This window comes from Macrosteles quadrilineatus, unplaced genomic scaffold (assembly GCF_028750875.1).
Source record: "Macrosteles quadrilineatus isolate MER2022 unplaced genomic scaffold, UCM_ALF_1.0 Scaffold_1__1_contigs__length_201487025, whole genome shotgun sequence".
NCBI classification, from domain to species: Eukaryota; Metazoa; Arthropoda; class Insecta; order Hemiptera; family Cicadellidae; genus Macrosteles; species Macrosteles quadrilineatus.
Window position 1 is genome coordinate 160331240 of NW_026542594.1, and position 16413 is coordinate 160347652.

The window sequence follows — 16413 nt, forward strand, 5'->3', positions numbered from 1 at the left end:
TCTCCAGTCTGCGGATCTCCCAGCCGCACGGAGACAGGAGTCAAGAACTTCAAGATGCGGTGGGGACCTGACCACCGATGAGACAACTTAGCGGCTCTCTTGTCCACGGCCGAACTGACCGGATGAGCCTTGCAGAAAACCAAATCTCCCACCTGGAAAGGATTGTCCAACCGACCTCGATTGTGCTTCCTCCGGACCAATTCCCTAGCTCTGATCAAGTTCCTCCTAGCCGCCTGCCAAGTTGCCTTGACATTGGCCGCACCAGGGGGTGGCAGAAGGTCGCCAATTTTCCACACATTTGCCAAGGGATTATTGGGTGGATAGCCCAACAACAGCTCGAAAGGGACCGCCTTGTGACTCTCATGGTGTGCAGTGTTGAAAGCAAACTGAATCCAAGGAAGTTCCTGATCCCAGGTGGTCTGCTTGTCAGCATGAAAAGCTATGAGAGCGGATCGAAGATTTCTGTTGAACCTCTCAGCATGGGAAGGCTGTGGATAGTAAGGAGAAGTGGTCACATGGCGGATACCGTGCCCAAAGCACATTCTTTTGAAAAGGTGAGACACGAACTGAGTTCCGTTGTCGGAAACAATGGTGGCGGGTATTCCAAAGTGTTGGAACAAATGGGTACGAAGTGCCTGCACGGTGAGCTGTGCAGTGGCGTTCCTCAAAGGAAAAAGCCAACAAAACTTGGAGAAGGCATCCACACAAACAAGCAAGAATTTGTTTCCTGACTTGCTACGTGGGAGAGGCCCTACATAGTCTATGAAAACCTTCTCCAAAGGTCTCTCCGCCACCTCAGATGACAACAACCCATACTTGGTATTCTGAGCAGGCTTGCTTAGCGAGCATGTTTGACAAGAACGTACTCGTGCCGCAATGTCCCTGTCCATACCCTTCCAGATGAACATGTCCCTAACCTTTGCAATGGTCTTGTGAATCCCTAAGTGCCCACCCACAGGGGAAGAGTGAAAGTACGCAAAGACCATGGGTACAAGAAGACTAGGCAGCACAACCTTAGGTTTACCTCGCTGTCGGTCTCGACAACAAAGGGCACCCTGGGACAGAAAATACGGGGGGTGGGCTCCCCCATTTTGAAGCTCACCAATGATCTTAGCCAGCTCGGGATCTTTTAGCTGATGTGGGATAAACTCAGAAAAGGCAAGGGGAAACTCCAGGAGCACGGCACACCCTGTGTGCTCCTCCTGATCAGAAGGTTGGTCGTCAGGTGAATGATACATCCTGGATAAAGTGTCAGCAATCACATTCTGCGTGCCTCGAACATGTTGCACTTGGAATTTGAGGGAAGATATTTGGACCACCCAACGACCAATTTTCCCAAGCTGGCGAGGATGTGCAAGGAGCCACGAGAGCGCTTGGTTGTCGGTTTCCAACAAAAACTCTTTGTGTTCCAAAAAACGTCTGAACTTATTCACTCCAAACACGACAGCCAAACACTCTAACTCATACACAGAAGAGCTTTTCTTTTCGCATGGGTTCAAAGTGCGTGAGGCATACGCAATTGGCTGCCTAACACCATCTACCTCTTGAGACAACACAGCCGCAATGGCAACGGAGGAAGCATCGGTTTGCAAAACAAACTTTTGACTGAAATCTGGCATCGCCAAAACTGGAGGTTGCATGATAGCTTCTTTCAGAAGATCAAAAGACATCTGTTGTGCTTCACCCCAAACAAACTTGGCGCCCTTCTTCCGAAGCTCATTGAGAGGAGCCGCCAACTCAGCCACATTGGGGATGAAGCGCCGGTAGAAACCCACCATGCCAATGAAACGGGCAATGCCTTTGACATCTCGGGGAGGAGGAAACTCCCTGATAGCCTGGGTTCTAGCCGGATCGATACAGACACCTCGAGATGATACTAGATGACCTAGGAAAGAAATCTCAGCCTGAGCAAAACTAACTTTCTCGGGATTTACGGTAAGGCCAGCCCTAAGCAACCTATTCATGACTTCCTCAAGATGAACCAGATGGTCTTCAAAGCTCTCACTGTACACCAAAAGATCGTCAAGATAGTTGAACACAAATTTGAACTTGACGTCATGAAAGATGGAGTCCAGAAGTCTGGTGAGGGTCTGGGCCCCCACAGCTAGGCCCATGGGAACACGTGTGAACTGGTACAAGTTCCACGGAACGCAGAAGGCAGTGAGAGGTCGAGATTCAGGTTTCAAGGGAATCTGATGGTAAGCCTGGTTCAAATCAAAGACGGAAAAATACTTGGCCTTACCGAACCAATCGAACGCAGAGTGCAAATCAGGGAGAGGGACAGAGTCAATTTCAATCTGAGCATTCAACTTGCGATAATCTAGAACCATTCGAGACTTGCCATTTGGCTTTGGAACTAGAAAAGCTGGACTAGCGTAACTTGAGCGAGAAGGCTCAATTACCCCATTTTCAAGAAGCTCATTGATGATTCCACGGAGTGTCTCCATTTTGGGTGGAGCAAGTTTGTAAGGATGAGAACGAACTGGACGGGTGTCAGTCAAACGGATTTCGTACTCCAAAAGATTGGTGACTCCAAGTTTTGGCGTCAGCACCTCAGGAAAACGAGAACACAATGTTCTGATTGCTTCAGCCTCACCAGGAGTCAGATGCCCTAAAGGATCAACTTTTGGTTTGCTGGGTGTCTCAGGCTCTACCACAGCTGCACCATCCACAATTTCATCTGCGAAAGGAATGAGCACCCGTCTTGCGAAACGAAAGAAGCACTGGCCTCTGCCTAAATCCAAAATCAGGCCACAATGCTTGATGAAATCCGCTCCCAAAATGACAGGAATGCAAAGGTCCTTGGCTACCCAAAAACTCCAAACCCAAGAAAAATGTTCAATCTTGAATTTCAAACGGGCTTCATAGATGATGGGAAGTGGGGATTTCGATGCAGTCCAGCAGATGTGTGTACTTCGCTCAACTTGCTTGATTAGCCCAGAAGATTTTAGATTTTCAAACAGGGACAGGGAAATGAGACAACGGGCTGACCCAGAATCCACAAGGGCCTTCTGCACCGTTTTACCTAAGAAGATGTTGAGTCGGGGGCAAGTTGAGCGCACCGCTTTCACTCCCATGCATGCAAGCTCCCTCATTCCCCGCGACAGAGGCTCCCCAAAACCAGCACTCCCAGAAGGGGCAGTACTCACAGAAACCAAATTCTTACTGACTTTCTCCAAAACAGCTTTCTCACAGGGCGGTTTAGGCAAACTTTCCCCTTGCGAGCTACTCAGGTTTTTGGACAAAGTCGCAAGATCAACCCTCTGACGACACTCTCGTCTCATGTGACCTGGTTGACCACAACCAAAGCAAACAATAGGATGCCTCTGTCTCTGCGGTGTTTCAGGACCTCGACACACGGATGCTACAGCGGGATGGGGACCAGTCTGGGGAAGATGCCCCGGAACATGCTCCCTCTGAAAATCAGCGTCTTGAACGCTCCGTGAAAGGATGACCAGCCTATCCAGGTCTGCAAAAGAAGAAGGCTTCGGAGCAAAAATCAGTCTGGACCGCTCCTCAGGCTTCAACCCCTGCAAGACAATGTCCACCAGTTGGTTTTCAGGGATGCCCAGCCGTAGGACACGCCACACGCCACAAATGTCACCCACATACTGTCTGAGAGTTTCATCAAACTTTTGAGGTCGAAACACTCTCTCAACCTTCAATCTCTCCATGACCCTGAAGGGGACAAAGAGCTCAAGCACTTCACTGTGAAAAATGTCAAAATTTACTCCCCGTTTCAAACAATCTAACAATTTGTCACCAAGAGGTCTCAGGCAGAGTGGAACCAGCAGTTCCAACACTACTGAGTCCTCCATGCCTGGGAACTCCTTCAGGTGCAACACCTTTCCCAAAAACTCTAACAAAGGTTCCACCTCTAAACCATCAACTGGGCGAATGTCGCTCAAAACCCCAGCAATGGGATTGGGCAGTGGAGCAAACAAACCCATTTTGTTCTCAGTCAGTCGGCCTACTTTCAAAACACACACAAAAAATTTTTTTTTTTTTTTACAACGAACAATTCACAAACTTAACTAACTAAAGGCTCTGGACTGAAATGCCTACAGTCAGATGAGGTCCCAAACAGAAGAACCTGCCCATACACACCGCCTTAGCCACCAAATCAAAAACACGGACCTTACACTCACGACATACACAACATACATACACTAAACAACAACACCTAACATTTGTGTGATGAGGTAAACACACACACACACAGTTTCAATTTTGGGTTTGGCCATGCTTTTGACACTCTTGCTCCCAAAGGATGCAAGTCATTAACCAGATTCCACCCGGTGACTCGGCCAAGGGCGAGCTCCTAATAAAAAACTACAACAGTGTGCTTACCCCACCACGACAACATTTCTTCAAAAAATTCCTAAGACTGCTAGACCAGCATCACCCAAAAATCCAATCCAACCACGGCCCTTCGTGGAAAGAGCACAAAAAACCACGCTCTGCTACCATCTGAGCCGACCCCTCGCACCGCCCCCAGACGAACAACTATTGGAAGCATGCTCCCATAGTGACCGTGCGAGTGGCCGCCCCACATCCCTAACAAAATTGAAAGGCCGTGGGTGAATATTAAAAACAAAACAAATAGTGAACAAAGCCTATTATAATTCAAAAACAACAAAGTAACAATCAACAATCAACAAGGTAACCATCCAAAGAATTTTTCTATTTTTTACTCTTTTAAGGCTTTCTCAAAAAAATAAATTAATTAGAATTTTAAGTTTACCCTTCTAAACTTACAACTGGTACCAGTAGCAAAATTAGGCCTAACAATGAAAATAATTTAAAAAGATGGTAACTGTAATATATAAACTTTAAATAAATTAACAATAAATACTTCACAATAACTATAAAATAAATAACGGATCATGACTAGTAAGCTAAACCATAATTATTGGGGCTCCTTTTCAAAATTTCAAATTCAGTCCAAAAATTTCAACAAATTTAAAATATGGTAACTTGCGGAACGTGGTCATTAGTCACATCACACTAATGGTGGGCGGCGGTGATCCATCCGGAAGATGGCGTAGGGCGGCAAAGCAGTAGAAAGCAGATGAAGGCTTACTGGTCCCAGGAGCAGGGTAATGAGCAGCCCGAAGACGGAGAAGGAGTAGTATCTCCCTGGGCGAACCTCTCCGGAAGCAGCAACCAGTAAGAGCCTCCCATCTGGGACCTCATCTGACGACTGGCAAAACACTTAAACCATGTTCAAAATTCGCTGGCGTGGAAAATAAAGCAATTGTCTGAAGTAAAATATTTTGCCTTCAGAAAACGACAAAGTTTGACAGGTTAAATTGACAGTCGCTCGCCTTCTGCCGAAAATGTGCTCGGCAGCGGAAAAATTGCCCCGGGGTCTGCAGGACTGCTGCCAGACCCAAATCGATTGAGTTCCGGCGCAAAGCCAGCACTCGCACTATAAAAAAAACTGAGGCGTGACATTGGTGGGACGCTTGGTGGACAAGTCACGGCTCACAGGAGACGATGATGATGTCTACACAACCATGGGAGATGATCAGAATTTTGCTGAGAGGACAATAATGTCGACACGACTGTGGAAGACGATGATGATGTTCCCATTACTACTGAGTGGTTTTCAGGATTTTGCTGTGACCGAGGAAGACAGTGATAATGTTTCCGTGAATGAGGAAGATATTGACAGTTTCTTATTGATTGTGGAAGACGATGAGGGAGATCATCACCACATTACCTCAAGCACAGGTGGATCAAAAATATTGACAACTCTAAAAGCTGACACACCCCCAGTTATAATCTTTGTTTGTTAGTTCTTTATTGCCTTTTTGTCTACTTGAAAAACACCCTTTACCCGAAAATTACCTAAGGTAAGGACATAAAACAAGGGTTGGTGTAACCATTCCATGCAGAAAATTTGGCAAAGTAAAATAAAATTATATCAAGAATTGATTTTATGTAGTATGGACTTAACTATTACGTACCTCGTCTTGCTGGTCAAATATAGTGTTTGAAGTCCACTACATATGTTTTGCCAAATCTGGCATTCTCAAGTGGTTAGCAGAAAAATGTCATCCAAATTGGACTCGTCAACATGTTATTTCAAATACAAAAATATTTACACTGTGAGACACAATATAAATCAACGAATAAAACATTTAAACATGTAGGCCTACAACTCTTAACCCGACCAACGGCACTGACTGAGACAGACTGCAACTGTTAAAACTGCTGTTTAAATGTTTTATTTGTTGATTTATTTTGCGTGTCACAAAATAAATATTTTGTATTTGAAATAACAAGTTGACGAGTCCAATTTGGATAAAATGTTTCTGCTAACCACTTGAGCAGGGCCGGATCTAGGAACCGCGAAACCCCGCAATGCGGGGGGGCCCAAGCCCTTAGGGGGCCCAAAGAGGTCGTAAAAATTACAATTATTTTAATGCATATAAACATAATTGAATAGGACGGCAAGTTTAGTTTTGACAGACAAATAAATATTGTCAACATCAAAGCTAAAGTTAGAATTATTAAGTAAATTTAGACTTGTGATTTTACTCGTCGACAACTCGGGACCTCGCCCTAGCTAGACAGTTCAATCTCGCCACTTTCAGTCAGTCCATACTCAGTCAGCTCAGTCCAGTCAGCACGTCAGCGTCGTCAGCTGCATCGGCGAGCTTCACAGTTCACAGATCCACTACAGTCCGATCGGACCGAGCGACGTGGACGACGAAGTGTCAACTAGCACTAGCACTCACTCTCACATCTGTTGAGCTGAACAATAAGTCAAGTCATATAAGTCTGTCGTGGTACAGGAGGGACTTACTTGTACTAATCTTTGTAGCGTTAATGACCTAATTCGAATCGAAGGCGTTTGGGACACCGTCCAAACAGTAGTTTAAACTATGCCATGACAAGCGCTGGGTTCAGCGAGCGATCTCAATCTGTCAACGCAATTATTTAGAGATCAGTCAAAATAGTGAATACTTACTGTAGTTTTGTGAGGTTTGAGGTTATGTTTATCGTGCCGTGCCGCCGGTATTCTATAGTTGTTAAATTAAATAATTAATTAATAGACACAGTTGTACCTGTACCTCTGTTTCTTTTCGTTATAAGTGTAGTTAAGTGCGAATTAATGAACAATGAATTAGGTGAAAAACATTTCTACGAAGTATGCCAGTGGTGAGGTTGTAAGTTTTGAACAGAGAGTTGAGTTAAAGCTGCTAGCTAGGCCCGCCAAAACCTGATTTAGTTTATAACCCAATCTCAAAAGTCATGCAAGAGTAGAAAAGGATTTTCTAGAAATTAGATTAAAACTAAAAATTAAAACTAGGTTTAAAAAGTGCAAGTTAAATTATGAAATAGAAACCACAATAGAGGATTAGTTTGTTATGTTTTGCAATATCTATTCATATTTTAATATAGGTTTAGTTCTATTAGGATAATAAATCTGATCTATTAAATAAATTGGTAAAAACTATTAAAAAATGTACTTTACTCTACTCTACTTATGTCTACTTGCTCGTGACAAACAACAGGTGAAATGGGAGTTTTTGGACTATTATTGGACACAGTTTTAGGCGTTAAAAATTGCTTTAGAAAGTCACCAAACGGCTATAAAAATGTGAAATATGGACCCCGGACCCCCCTCTTCTCTTGGGGGATGCTCCACACCCCCCAAACCCCCCGGAGCCCCGTACGCAGCTGTAGGGGCCCTTGGAGGACTTTTGCAGGGGGGCCCATATTTTGTAGATCCGGCCCTGCACTTGAGAATGCCATATTTGGCAAAACATATGTAGTGGACTTCAAACACTATATTTGAACTGCAAGACGAGGTACGTAATAGTTAACTAGTCTTGAAAAGTCTGGAATTAGTCTTTAATTTTAAAGTGGAAATAACCTAGACACCCTGAATGCTGTCAAAAGCAAAAACAAACTATGAAATAGGTTTAATTTGGTTTTTGACATAAATAATAGGCTTAGGCCTACCTGTACAGTGGGCGAATCTTCTCAATAAGAAACACATTTATATACATAAAATAAGTGTGGGAGCGGCTTGATTTTCAAGCCGAGCCAAGCCTGCCTTCAAGCTCGAGAGTTCAAGCTCGAGAGATTGAGCACCTAGTCGGAGGCGAGCTTTTATGTTTGATATCGCAAGGCGCATATGCAAAGATTGTGCAAAGAAAGTATTCACACTTTCGCCGTGACTGCGGATGACGACTGTGAGGGGTGTCCACTATTTTGCCGTAATCTGGGAAGACAATGGCAATTACTCGGCCGCGGAAGATCTCACAATTTTGCGATCACAGAAGGAGATGGTGATTCTGTGGCCACAGCGTATGTTCAGGATTCTAGTCAAGATAACATTGAGATAAAAGCAATTTACACACAAAAAACAGTTATAGCTTGGTCCCACTATGTTTTGTAAGTGTAAACTTGATTGTGGTTGTGAGATCATGTGGTCTTGGTGGCTGTACTGGTTTGTTATTGCAGGTGAGGAAAGCAAGGAACAAGGAGAAGCCGTTGCTGAGACGCAAGTCAGAGTTGCCCCATGACAACTACACAGTCAGAGCTCTCAGTGACCACAAGCGGGCCGATGAGTTTCTGCCCACCCCTCCGGACGTCAACAAGTGCTAGCCTACGTCAAACTACCAACATATTTCCATTACTCTTATAATTTGTTCTTTAAACACGGTTTGAAGTAACTCCCTTTGTTTCATTTTATGTGATATTCATTCTATCGTTACGCCAGCTTTATTTAGAGAAAAAAATACCAGTAAATTTTGAGCATTTAACTAATTGATTTTTAGTAGAATCTATATAAATATATTAAATTAGTATTAAATTGTGTCAGTTAATCAGTTTATACAGGTTTTATGATATTGTTATATTTTATGCTATGTTATGTGTTGTTGTTATTAAAAAGATCCAATACAATACTTATTAAAACCCCTAATATGTTAACTGTTTAAATGTTTTCTTAAGAATTAAGGCAGTATTTTATAAAGTCTGCATATTTTTAGTTATATTTATTCTGCTATTACAAATATACACAGTATACATAGAAATATTTTTTCAAGTCCTTCTTTGTAGTTTTAATTTTAAAACATCCATAACCAACATGTTGATTTTATTTTATTATTTTATTTTTATATGATATACATATTTTTAAGCTACTCTAACCAAAATTGTCTATAGACACATTAAGAGAACGTTATTCGTCAAGTTGATAGATTGTAGTGTGCACTGCTGAAGTTATCTGTTGAAGTAGGAAATCATGCCTTTTCACTTTGACTACACCAAATACCTGTATATTCTGTAGTAAAACTTGATATTGTTTTGGAAAAAATAAATATTGATTTAATGAGTTAGCACTAGGGATGGGTGAGACATGATTTTAAATTCTATACAGGATTGAAATTGCATTTTTATTACCTTCTAATATTCTAGAAATGTTTATTGACAATTTGTTTGTTTGTCTATCTTGTGTGTTAAATTTGTTAAATTTATCTTGTAAAGAAAAATGTAAATGAAACCTACAAAATTTATATGATTTAGAACATTTATTATTTAAATAAAAGGGAAAATTACATGGTTTTTTAAATAAGTAAATGCACCTGAGCTTGAAAGTAATTTGAAATATATAAGAATAAACCTATTAAAGAGCACTAAAAGAAGCCAATAAGAAACCAAACATGTGCAGATTACCCCGAGTGATATTTTTCTATAAAAAAAGATTTGTATATCTTCCAAAAATGTTAAAATATTTTTAAGTTATGTATCCATCCAAGTGTTAAACTTATTTTGCATTTTCATAAAAGATAATGGTTAGTTAAATAACATCTTTTGATAAGTTGTAAAGCTGATACTTTTATTGTTAACATTCATAATGGAAGTCTTGTGTCAGCACCTCTTACAGCTTCAACAATCTAAAAAGCAAGTGTGATATGGTCACATATAACCAACTGAGAGTTTATTTATGACAGTGACATAATTGACTATACACGGCTACATATCATAAATTTTCCGTGATAGCCCAAATGTGTTATCCATTCTCAACAATCACGATAATTTTGCAATATTCCTATCTTTAAATGCTTAAAATAATTTAAATCTTACCTGAAAACCCCAATGGTGAATATCTCCTGAAAAATCTTGAACTTTGGGTCTTGCACATCCCTAGTTACCATCTTTGTAAAAATGTTGGATCTATGTTTGCCTGACTCGCTGTAGCTTCCGTCACTGGTAACTTTATACTTCCGTATATTAAGAAAATATACGAAACTATTCACTTTACGAAGAGTCACAAAGCTATATAGTCTCTAAATAATATAAATAGCTGTATATTTATATAATATTAGTATTGCCATTATAATGTATATAAATAAACTCAATTCCTGTCTGTAAATAAGTAGCTTTTTAGAAGATTATTGTTCTGGTGCAACATGTATGCTTATTGGTAGCGTGCCAATTATTTTGGTTTTAAAGTAAAGCTAACTTAAATTTAGGCAGATGGAAAAAAAATTTTATACAAAACGTCTGAGTGCCCATTAAATCAACAATGAAACTAGGTTTGTATACTTAAAAAATGTTTTATGAGTGTGGGGGACCAAATTGAAAATAATGGATGGTACTTATTATGCCATAGTTTCTAATTATTTCCCATAGAGTGAGAATTATTGAATATTTGATGGAATTGTTGTCTAAGTTACACATAACAGTAATAACAACCTTCCCAGTAATAAGCTCACTCCTGTCCTAAAAAGGCAATGCATTCATTCACAAGCATTTAACGCCAAATAAAATAGCTTAACTGCCTGTGATTGCTTCTTTTAAAATTATAATGTACTTTTTTTAAATTATTTGGTAGATTATATTAGAAATTTTATTTATGACTTCTTATCATAAATGGTCAAGTCTTTGACACTAATTTTAACTTGATTAGAAGGTTTTTTATAGTTAAATAACTTCTTTATCAGCATCTTATGTGTTAAAAAACTACCTGAAATTACAAAAATATGTCAAATAACACTGTAATAATATATTTACACTTATATTGTTTATTCACAAGACGTAACATACTAACGTAATAAACATTTCATACTCATCTATTGTTTACCGGCCATCCTCACCTGTTTTAAATTAACACCATCTTCCATTGCAGCTGACAGTGTTAAGATGACAAAGGAACTGGTTATTTGGCCAGATAAAATAATGTATGTTTGCAAGCATCTGGTTCCAGTAAAATACCAGCAGATTTGTTAAACGACCATCCAAAATTATTGGTGTGTCTGCCAGCAAATAGCCTTAAACCTTTAGTCAATGCTTAAACTTAAGGAATGAGAGGATATATTCATTTTTGTAGACTCCTGTCTTGCAGTTAAACACACTAACACCATCTCACTACTTGAAGCCTGCAACGTGGTTAAGTAAAAACGTTCAACTTGAGTTTGAGCCAGTGGAAGAGTGTAATTTATTTTGGTCCCTTTACTCCATGTAATACCTTTTTCGTACTAAGTAATTTTTTAGTTAAAACATTAAACTTTCTATAAACACTTGTTCCATTGTAAAAAGAATTCCAACTACTTGTAATACACTACTCATAATATGTTTTTTCTGTTCGGAAAAAGAAATAAGACTACGTCTTCTACATATATAAATATATATTTTTATTGATAATTGTCAGTTGATAAGTTCTTGATAATTTGTTTCAGGATAATGTAATATGTACACTTGCATTTGTCCGGCCTTTTAACCACTGATTTGCATGTTACAGCAATTTTTTAAAATTTATAAACAGAAAAACAAGCAGCAAAATTGTTAAATGTATATAGGTAATTTTAAGACATGTGTGCTAAGTATAAAATTAAACTACCAAAACAACGCTAACTTTTAACAGTGGGCATAATAATTTAACAGTTTTAGTTCTTAGAACTTGTTCAGTTGTTGGCTGCATTTCTAATAAGAGTGTCATTTTAAAAGTGCAATGCTGTTGTGACAATTGTGTTTGAGAATTTGCACTTCCAAAGTACATGAGCACAGGCAGGCCTGTGTACAGGATTAGCTGTTAATCCTCTAATGTACTTTGTGTCTAGGTTATGTTGTATATCTAGGAAAAATCTGTGATTTCCACGTAGGCCTAGAATTCTCAAATTTTATTCAAAACTTAACTTTACTGTCTAATCAAACATCTTGGGGAAATAGTTTATAAATATTTTTAATGATGTGATGATTTTAGTAACCTTTTTGTATAGAGTCCAGGATATTCAGCAAGTGTGTAATGCAATGCGTTTATTTAATCAACTAACTCTAGTTTGTAAAATAAATACAATTTATTTTTGTGAATTTCAAAATGTTGACCACTATTGTAATAGCTATTGTCTTTAAATATATAATAATGGTTAAAAATTGTGTCTGAATGATAATAACCCTGACTCCATATTATTTCTTTCTAAAAGTTTTAAGTTTATATTTTTCTTGTACTAAACACAATGTTATTATGTATTTTTTAATATTGTTGATAAATTTACAAATACACCATTCGAGTGGCAACATTTTATTTCTATGAATTTTTTATCTGTCCATCCACGCTTATTTGAACGATTTTTGCTGGGGAACAGTCAACAAAACCCTGGTCTTGTTACTATCTGAGTACAACTTTTTGTTAGATAACATAATTTTTTGATTGCCCAATAACAAATGACATTTGGGTCCAGTAACAATCCTGCTTGGAATTGAACCAGGGACCTTCAGACTTGAAGGCAAGCACTATAACAACTCAGCTACGTGTAACTCAAAACTTGGCACCTGCACTCCACTTATCGCTTTGGAGAGGGCCGATATGGAGAGAGTTAAGTCCCTTTTCCTAGCTCACCCGCTGCGCCCACCTCGGGAGTTCAGAAGGGTGGACAACATCTTACTCTACAGTAGTTAAAGACGGCCGTTCTATCCTTGAAGAACAACAAGGCACTTGTACCTGATGGAGTACTTGGCAGGGCCCAACAGGAGGTTCTATCAATTGATCCCATGATCCTTTTGAGCATTTGCAATGCCTGCCTGGCTGAGAGAATTTTTCCCCTTTTGCTGTAAATCAGCTAGGCTTGTGCTCGTGAGGAAGGGCAAGGGAGACTCAGACCTGCTATCCTTTTCCAGACATCTTTGTATGTTGGGTAAAACTGGGGATAGTCTTCAAGAAGCTGTTCTGTTTCCGAAATTCAGCCGTGCTCACTGCATGGGACCTGCCCCTCACGTGATTTTGATAGCACGTAAAGCTGAGCTGGCCCAGCTGAAACTGAACTAAGTCATGTCATGTGTAACATCAACACATGGATGGCAACCCACTGTATATGACTAGCTCTGAGCACAACCGAGATTGTGGTAGTGACCAAGAAGTAGATTGACATCATCAAGTCATTGCAGGTGGTGAGACCAGTTATTTGGTACTGCAGACAAGGCCCCTGTGGTGGTTTCTTCCTTCAGCCGGTTAATGGCCAATCTCCAGTTGTTGGAGGCTATTGATGTCTGCGGTCCAGTCTGTATTCCTGTAAGGTGCAGAAGTGTGGGAAGACACTCTCAGCAAGGAGGTGTACAGGATGCGGCATATTTAGCTATTGTGACAAGACTAATCGTCTCGTAGGGGTGATGGGAACTAGCTAAAATTGAAGTGGACGAAGTAACGTACGTCAAGTTGAATGTACAACAATCAATGCCTTGGACACATACAGTTTCAAAAGTAATAATAACATTGTTAAATTCTATCAACTTAGTAAAAAATTGTGGAAAAAAACAGCAGTACAAAAAATTACAATTTATGAAAATCATGAAATGCATTAACAAACTGGAGTTTACTCAATCAAATTTCTGGTGATTGAAATTAAGAAAAACAAGCAAAGAGTTCTTTGTCAAAAGTAATCGAACTCATGGTGAAAAAGTCCAGATTTGGAGGAATACTGATTCCCAAATGATGTTTCCTAGCAGTGTGCTGTTGTAGGACCCCTGTTGGGAAATGAAGGCCCCTCCCAAATAGGTCTTGACAGGACTGTTCAGAGCAGCTCAGGCAAGTTGAATTCCACAGCGAGACTCTTCCTCAGAAAAAGCAACTCTATATACTAGGTGGAAAAAAATTCCCGGGACGGTTGAATACATTTAAAAAAGTAATAAGGATAGAGCTTCAAAATTTAATACACATTTTATCAGTCCAGGAGTCAGAAAAAATCTTAAATTTAAGCATAGGTTATTATGCATTAAATTAAAGGTCTTTGTTTATAAAATACAATACTGCAAATCCAAACTCAAACGGACAACCGAGTCCAGAATGACAGCTATTCAAAAATGCTTTTACTACCACCTTAGGGGGACAAGTTGGAAGAAAATTATAAATGTATGCATAGGTTGATATGCACATCAAATTAAAAGGCTTCATTAGTGGAATACAATGCTACAAATTTGAGTTCAAAAGAACAATTGAGTAAAAAATGAAAATGGCAGATTCAAGAAATTTTTAACAGTGATTTGGTTGTACATTTGAGTTTGAATTTGTGTCATGTATTTTACTAGTAAAGGCCATTACTTTTTATGTGCATATCAACATGCTTATATTTAAGATTTTCTTCTGACTCCTATCGGGCCATCCCCCTGAGGAGGTAGCGCATCACTGAATAATGTGTTAAAATGATTTTATTAAAAATTCGGATTCTATAGAGAACTTAACTAAATGCATTTGCCTAAACACACAGAAAATGATGGTTTAATACTCTTGTATATGTATGTTACATGTTACACCAATGAGCTTGGAGGAACACTCAACACATACAATGAAGTTGTCATAATAGGCTTACTAAGTTAAAACAACCAAAATATAGGTATTTGTCAAGCTGAACGTGGTTTTCCACTTTACAACCCATTTGATAAAAATCTAAATGTTTAATTTGGTTGTCAAATGATGATAGATAGTGTTCTCCTGACATCTATGTTACATTTTAGTCCCTTACACAGTGAACTGCATTATGGAGACTAGAATGTGAAGGTGAGAAGACCTGTTACCCTTGAAACAATGACTGCAACTGTACAACTTGACCTACTTTAGCCTCAGCCTCTCCCATTCATCTGCTTCCTCTCTCTACTCTCTACACAATGCAATATTTTTGTATATACCAAATGTTTGCCAACATGGAGAGTTCAGAGTGTGTATTAGGTATCTTTAGGGCAGAGTCAAGAGGGATTAGGAGTCACTAAATAGTCTGTTAGGTATACCTGACAGTTGGTTTCCAACCTGTGTCATTTGGTTTCAAAATGTAGAGATGAGTCATGTAAAATTAATCATTTTTTTGTAAAATTACTTTTAGCCAATATTTTGCATATAGGAAATAACTAAGCAATTACCATAGGTCTCATGGTAAGACCTGGACCTGGGATCAATTAACTGTTTAGTTTTGATGTCCCCAGCGGCCAAAAACACCATCAGTTCAAATTCAATATGTGTGTGTGTCCGTTAGCACCACAACTAGAGCAAAAATCATTGAATTTTTTTTTTAATTAGATACCAACGTTTAAACCTACGATTATTCAAACGAGTTTGCTAACAAGCATGATTGGACGATATGGAAACAGGGTTTTTCTGTGGTATTTTATCGGGTAAAAATAGGTTTTTCTTATTTTTGACCCTCAAAATTTAAAATTTACCAATTTATCTCTAAAACATTATAGAGAGCTTAAAAAACAAATAATTAAGTACATGGAAGTGTTTTTGTACGTTAATTGATTACAGAGAAAATTCAAAAAATCCAAAATTTAAAATTCCCATGTTATTTTTATAGAGAAGTTAACTGTGGTAATTTGTATGTTTATGTGTATATTTTAAGCAAATTTGGCAAGTTTATTAATTTTAAATTAAATTATTAATATTTTACTAAAAGTAAAAATATTATAGAATATTAGTATCAATATTATACTAATATTCTAGGTTTTCGCACAGTGCTCAGTTAAAAAAAATGAGACACCAGAACTGTGACTTATTTAATGTGATTTGTATCTTTATGCCTATATTTTTATCTTTCCAAAAGAGAGAGAGGTATTGGAACTCCGTTCCGCCGTGTTCCCCCCCAAATCGAGCACTGGGTACTTGTTAAACTAATGTAATTTAAATAATATGGAATAAAATAATATTAATAGAATAAAACAATTGTTATTAGTGAAAATCAAATCAGGCAAATGAAAATTCGCTTAGTAGATTGCAGGTTTGCTGCGGTGGAGGTATTTTATACAATTTTACTGTTCTTGCTGTTTGAAAATCTTCAAATTTTAATTGTTAAAAACGACGCACACATATTAAAGTGAGTTTTTTTTAGTAACTAGCCTTTAACACAAACAAAAAAAGAAAAAAACTTATATCATATTTATAAAAGAGGTTTGGATTCTATATTTATA

The 16413-nt window shown here is 38.7% G+C and overlaps 1 protein-coding gene across 4 annotated transcripts in view; it reads left to right on the forward strand.

Annotated features, from left to right (window-relative positions):
• Positions 1-12390, forward strand: part of LOC128988435 (serine/threonine-protein phosphatase 2A 56 kDa regulatory subunit gamma isoform-like) — a 51384-nt gene extending 38994 nt beyond the window's left edge. For all 4 annotated transcript variants that reach the window (XM_054409721.1, XM_054409712.1, XM_054409731.1 and 1 more), the window contains one exon: positions 8482-12390. In XM_054409721.1, coding sequence (XP_054265696.1) covers positions 8482-8625 — 144 coding nt within the window. In that variant the 3' untranslated portion in view covers positions 8626-12390. The remainder of the gene's footprint in view (positions 1-8481) is intronic.
• Positions 12391-16413: the final 4023 nt, after the last annotated feature.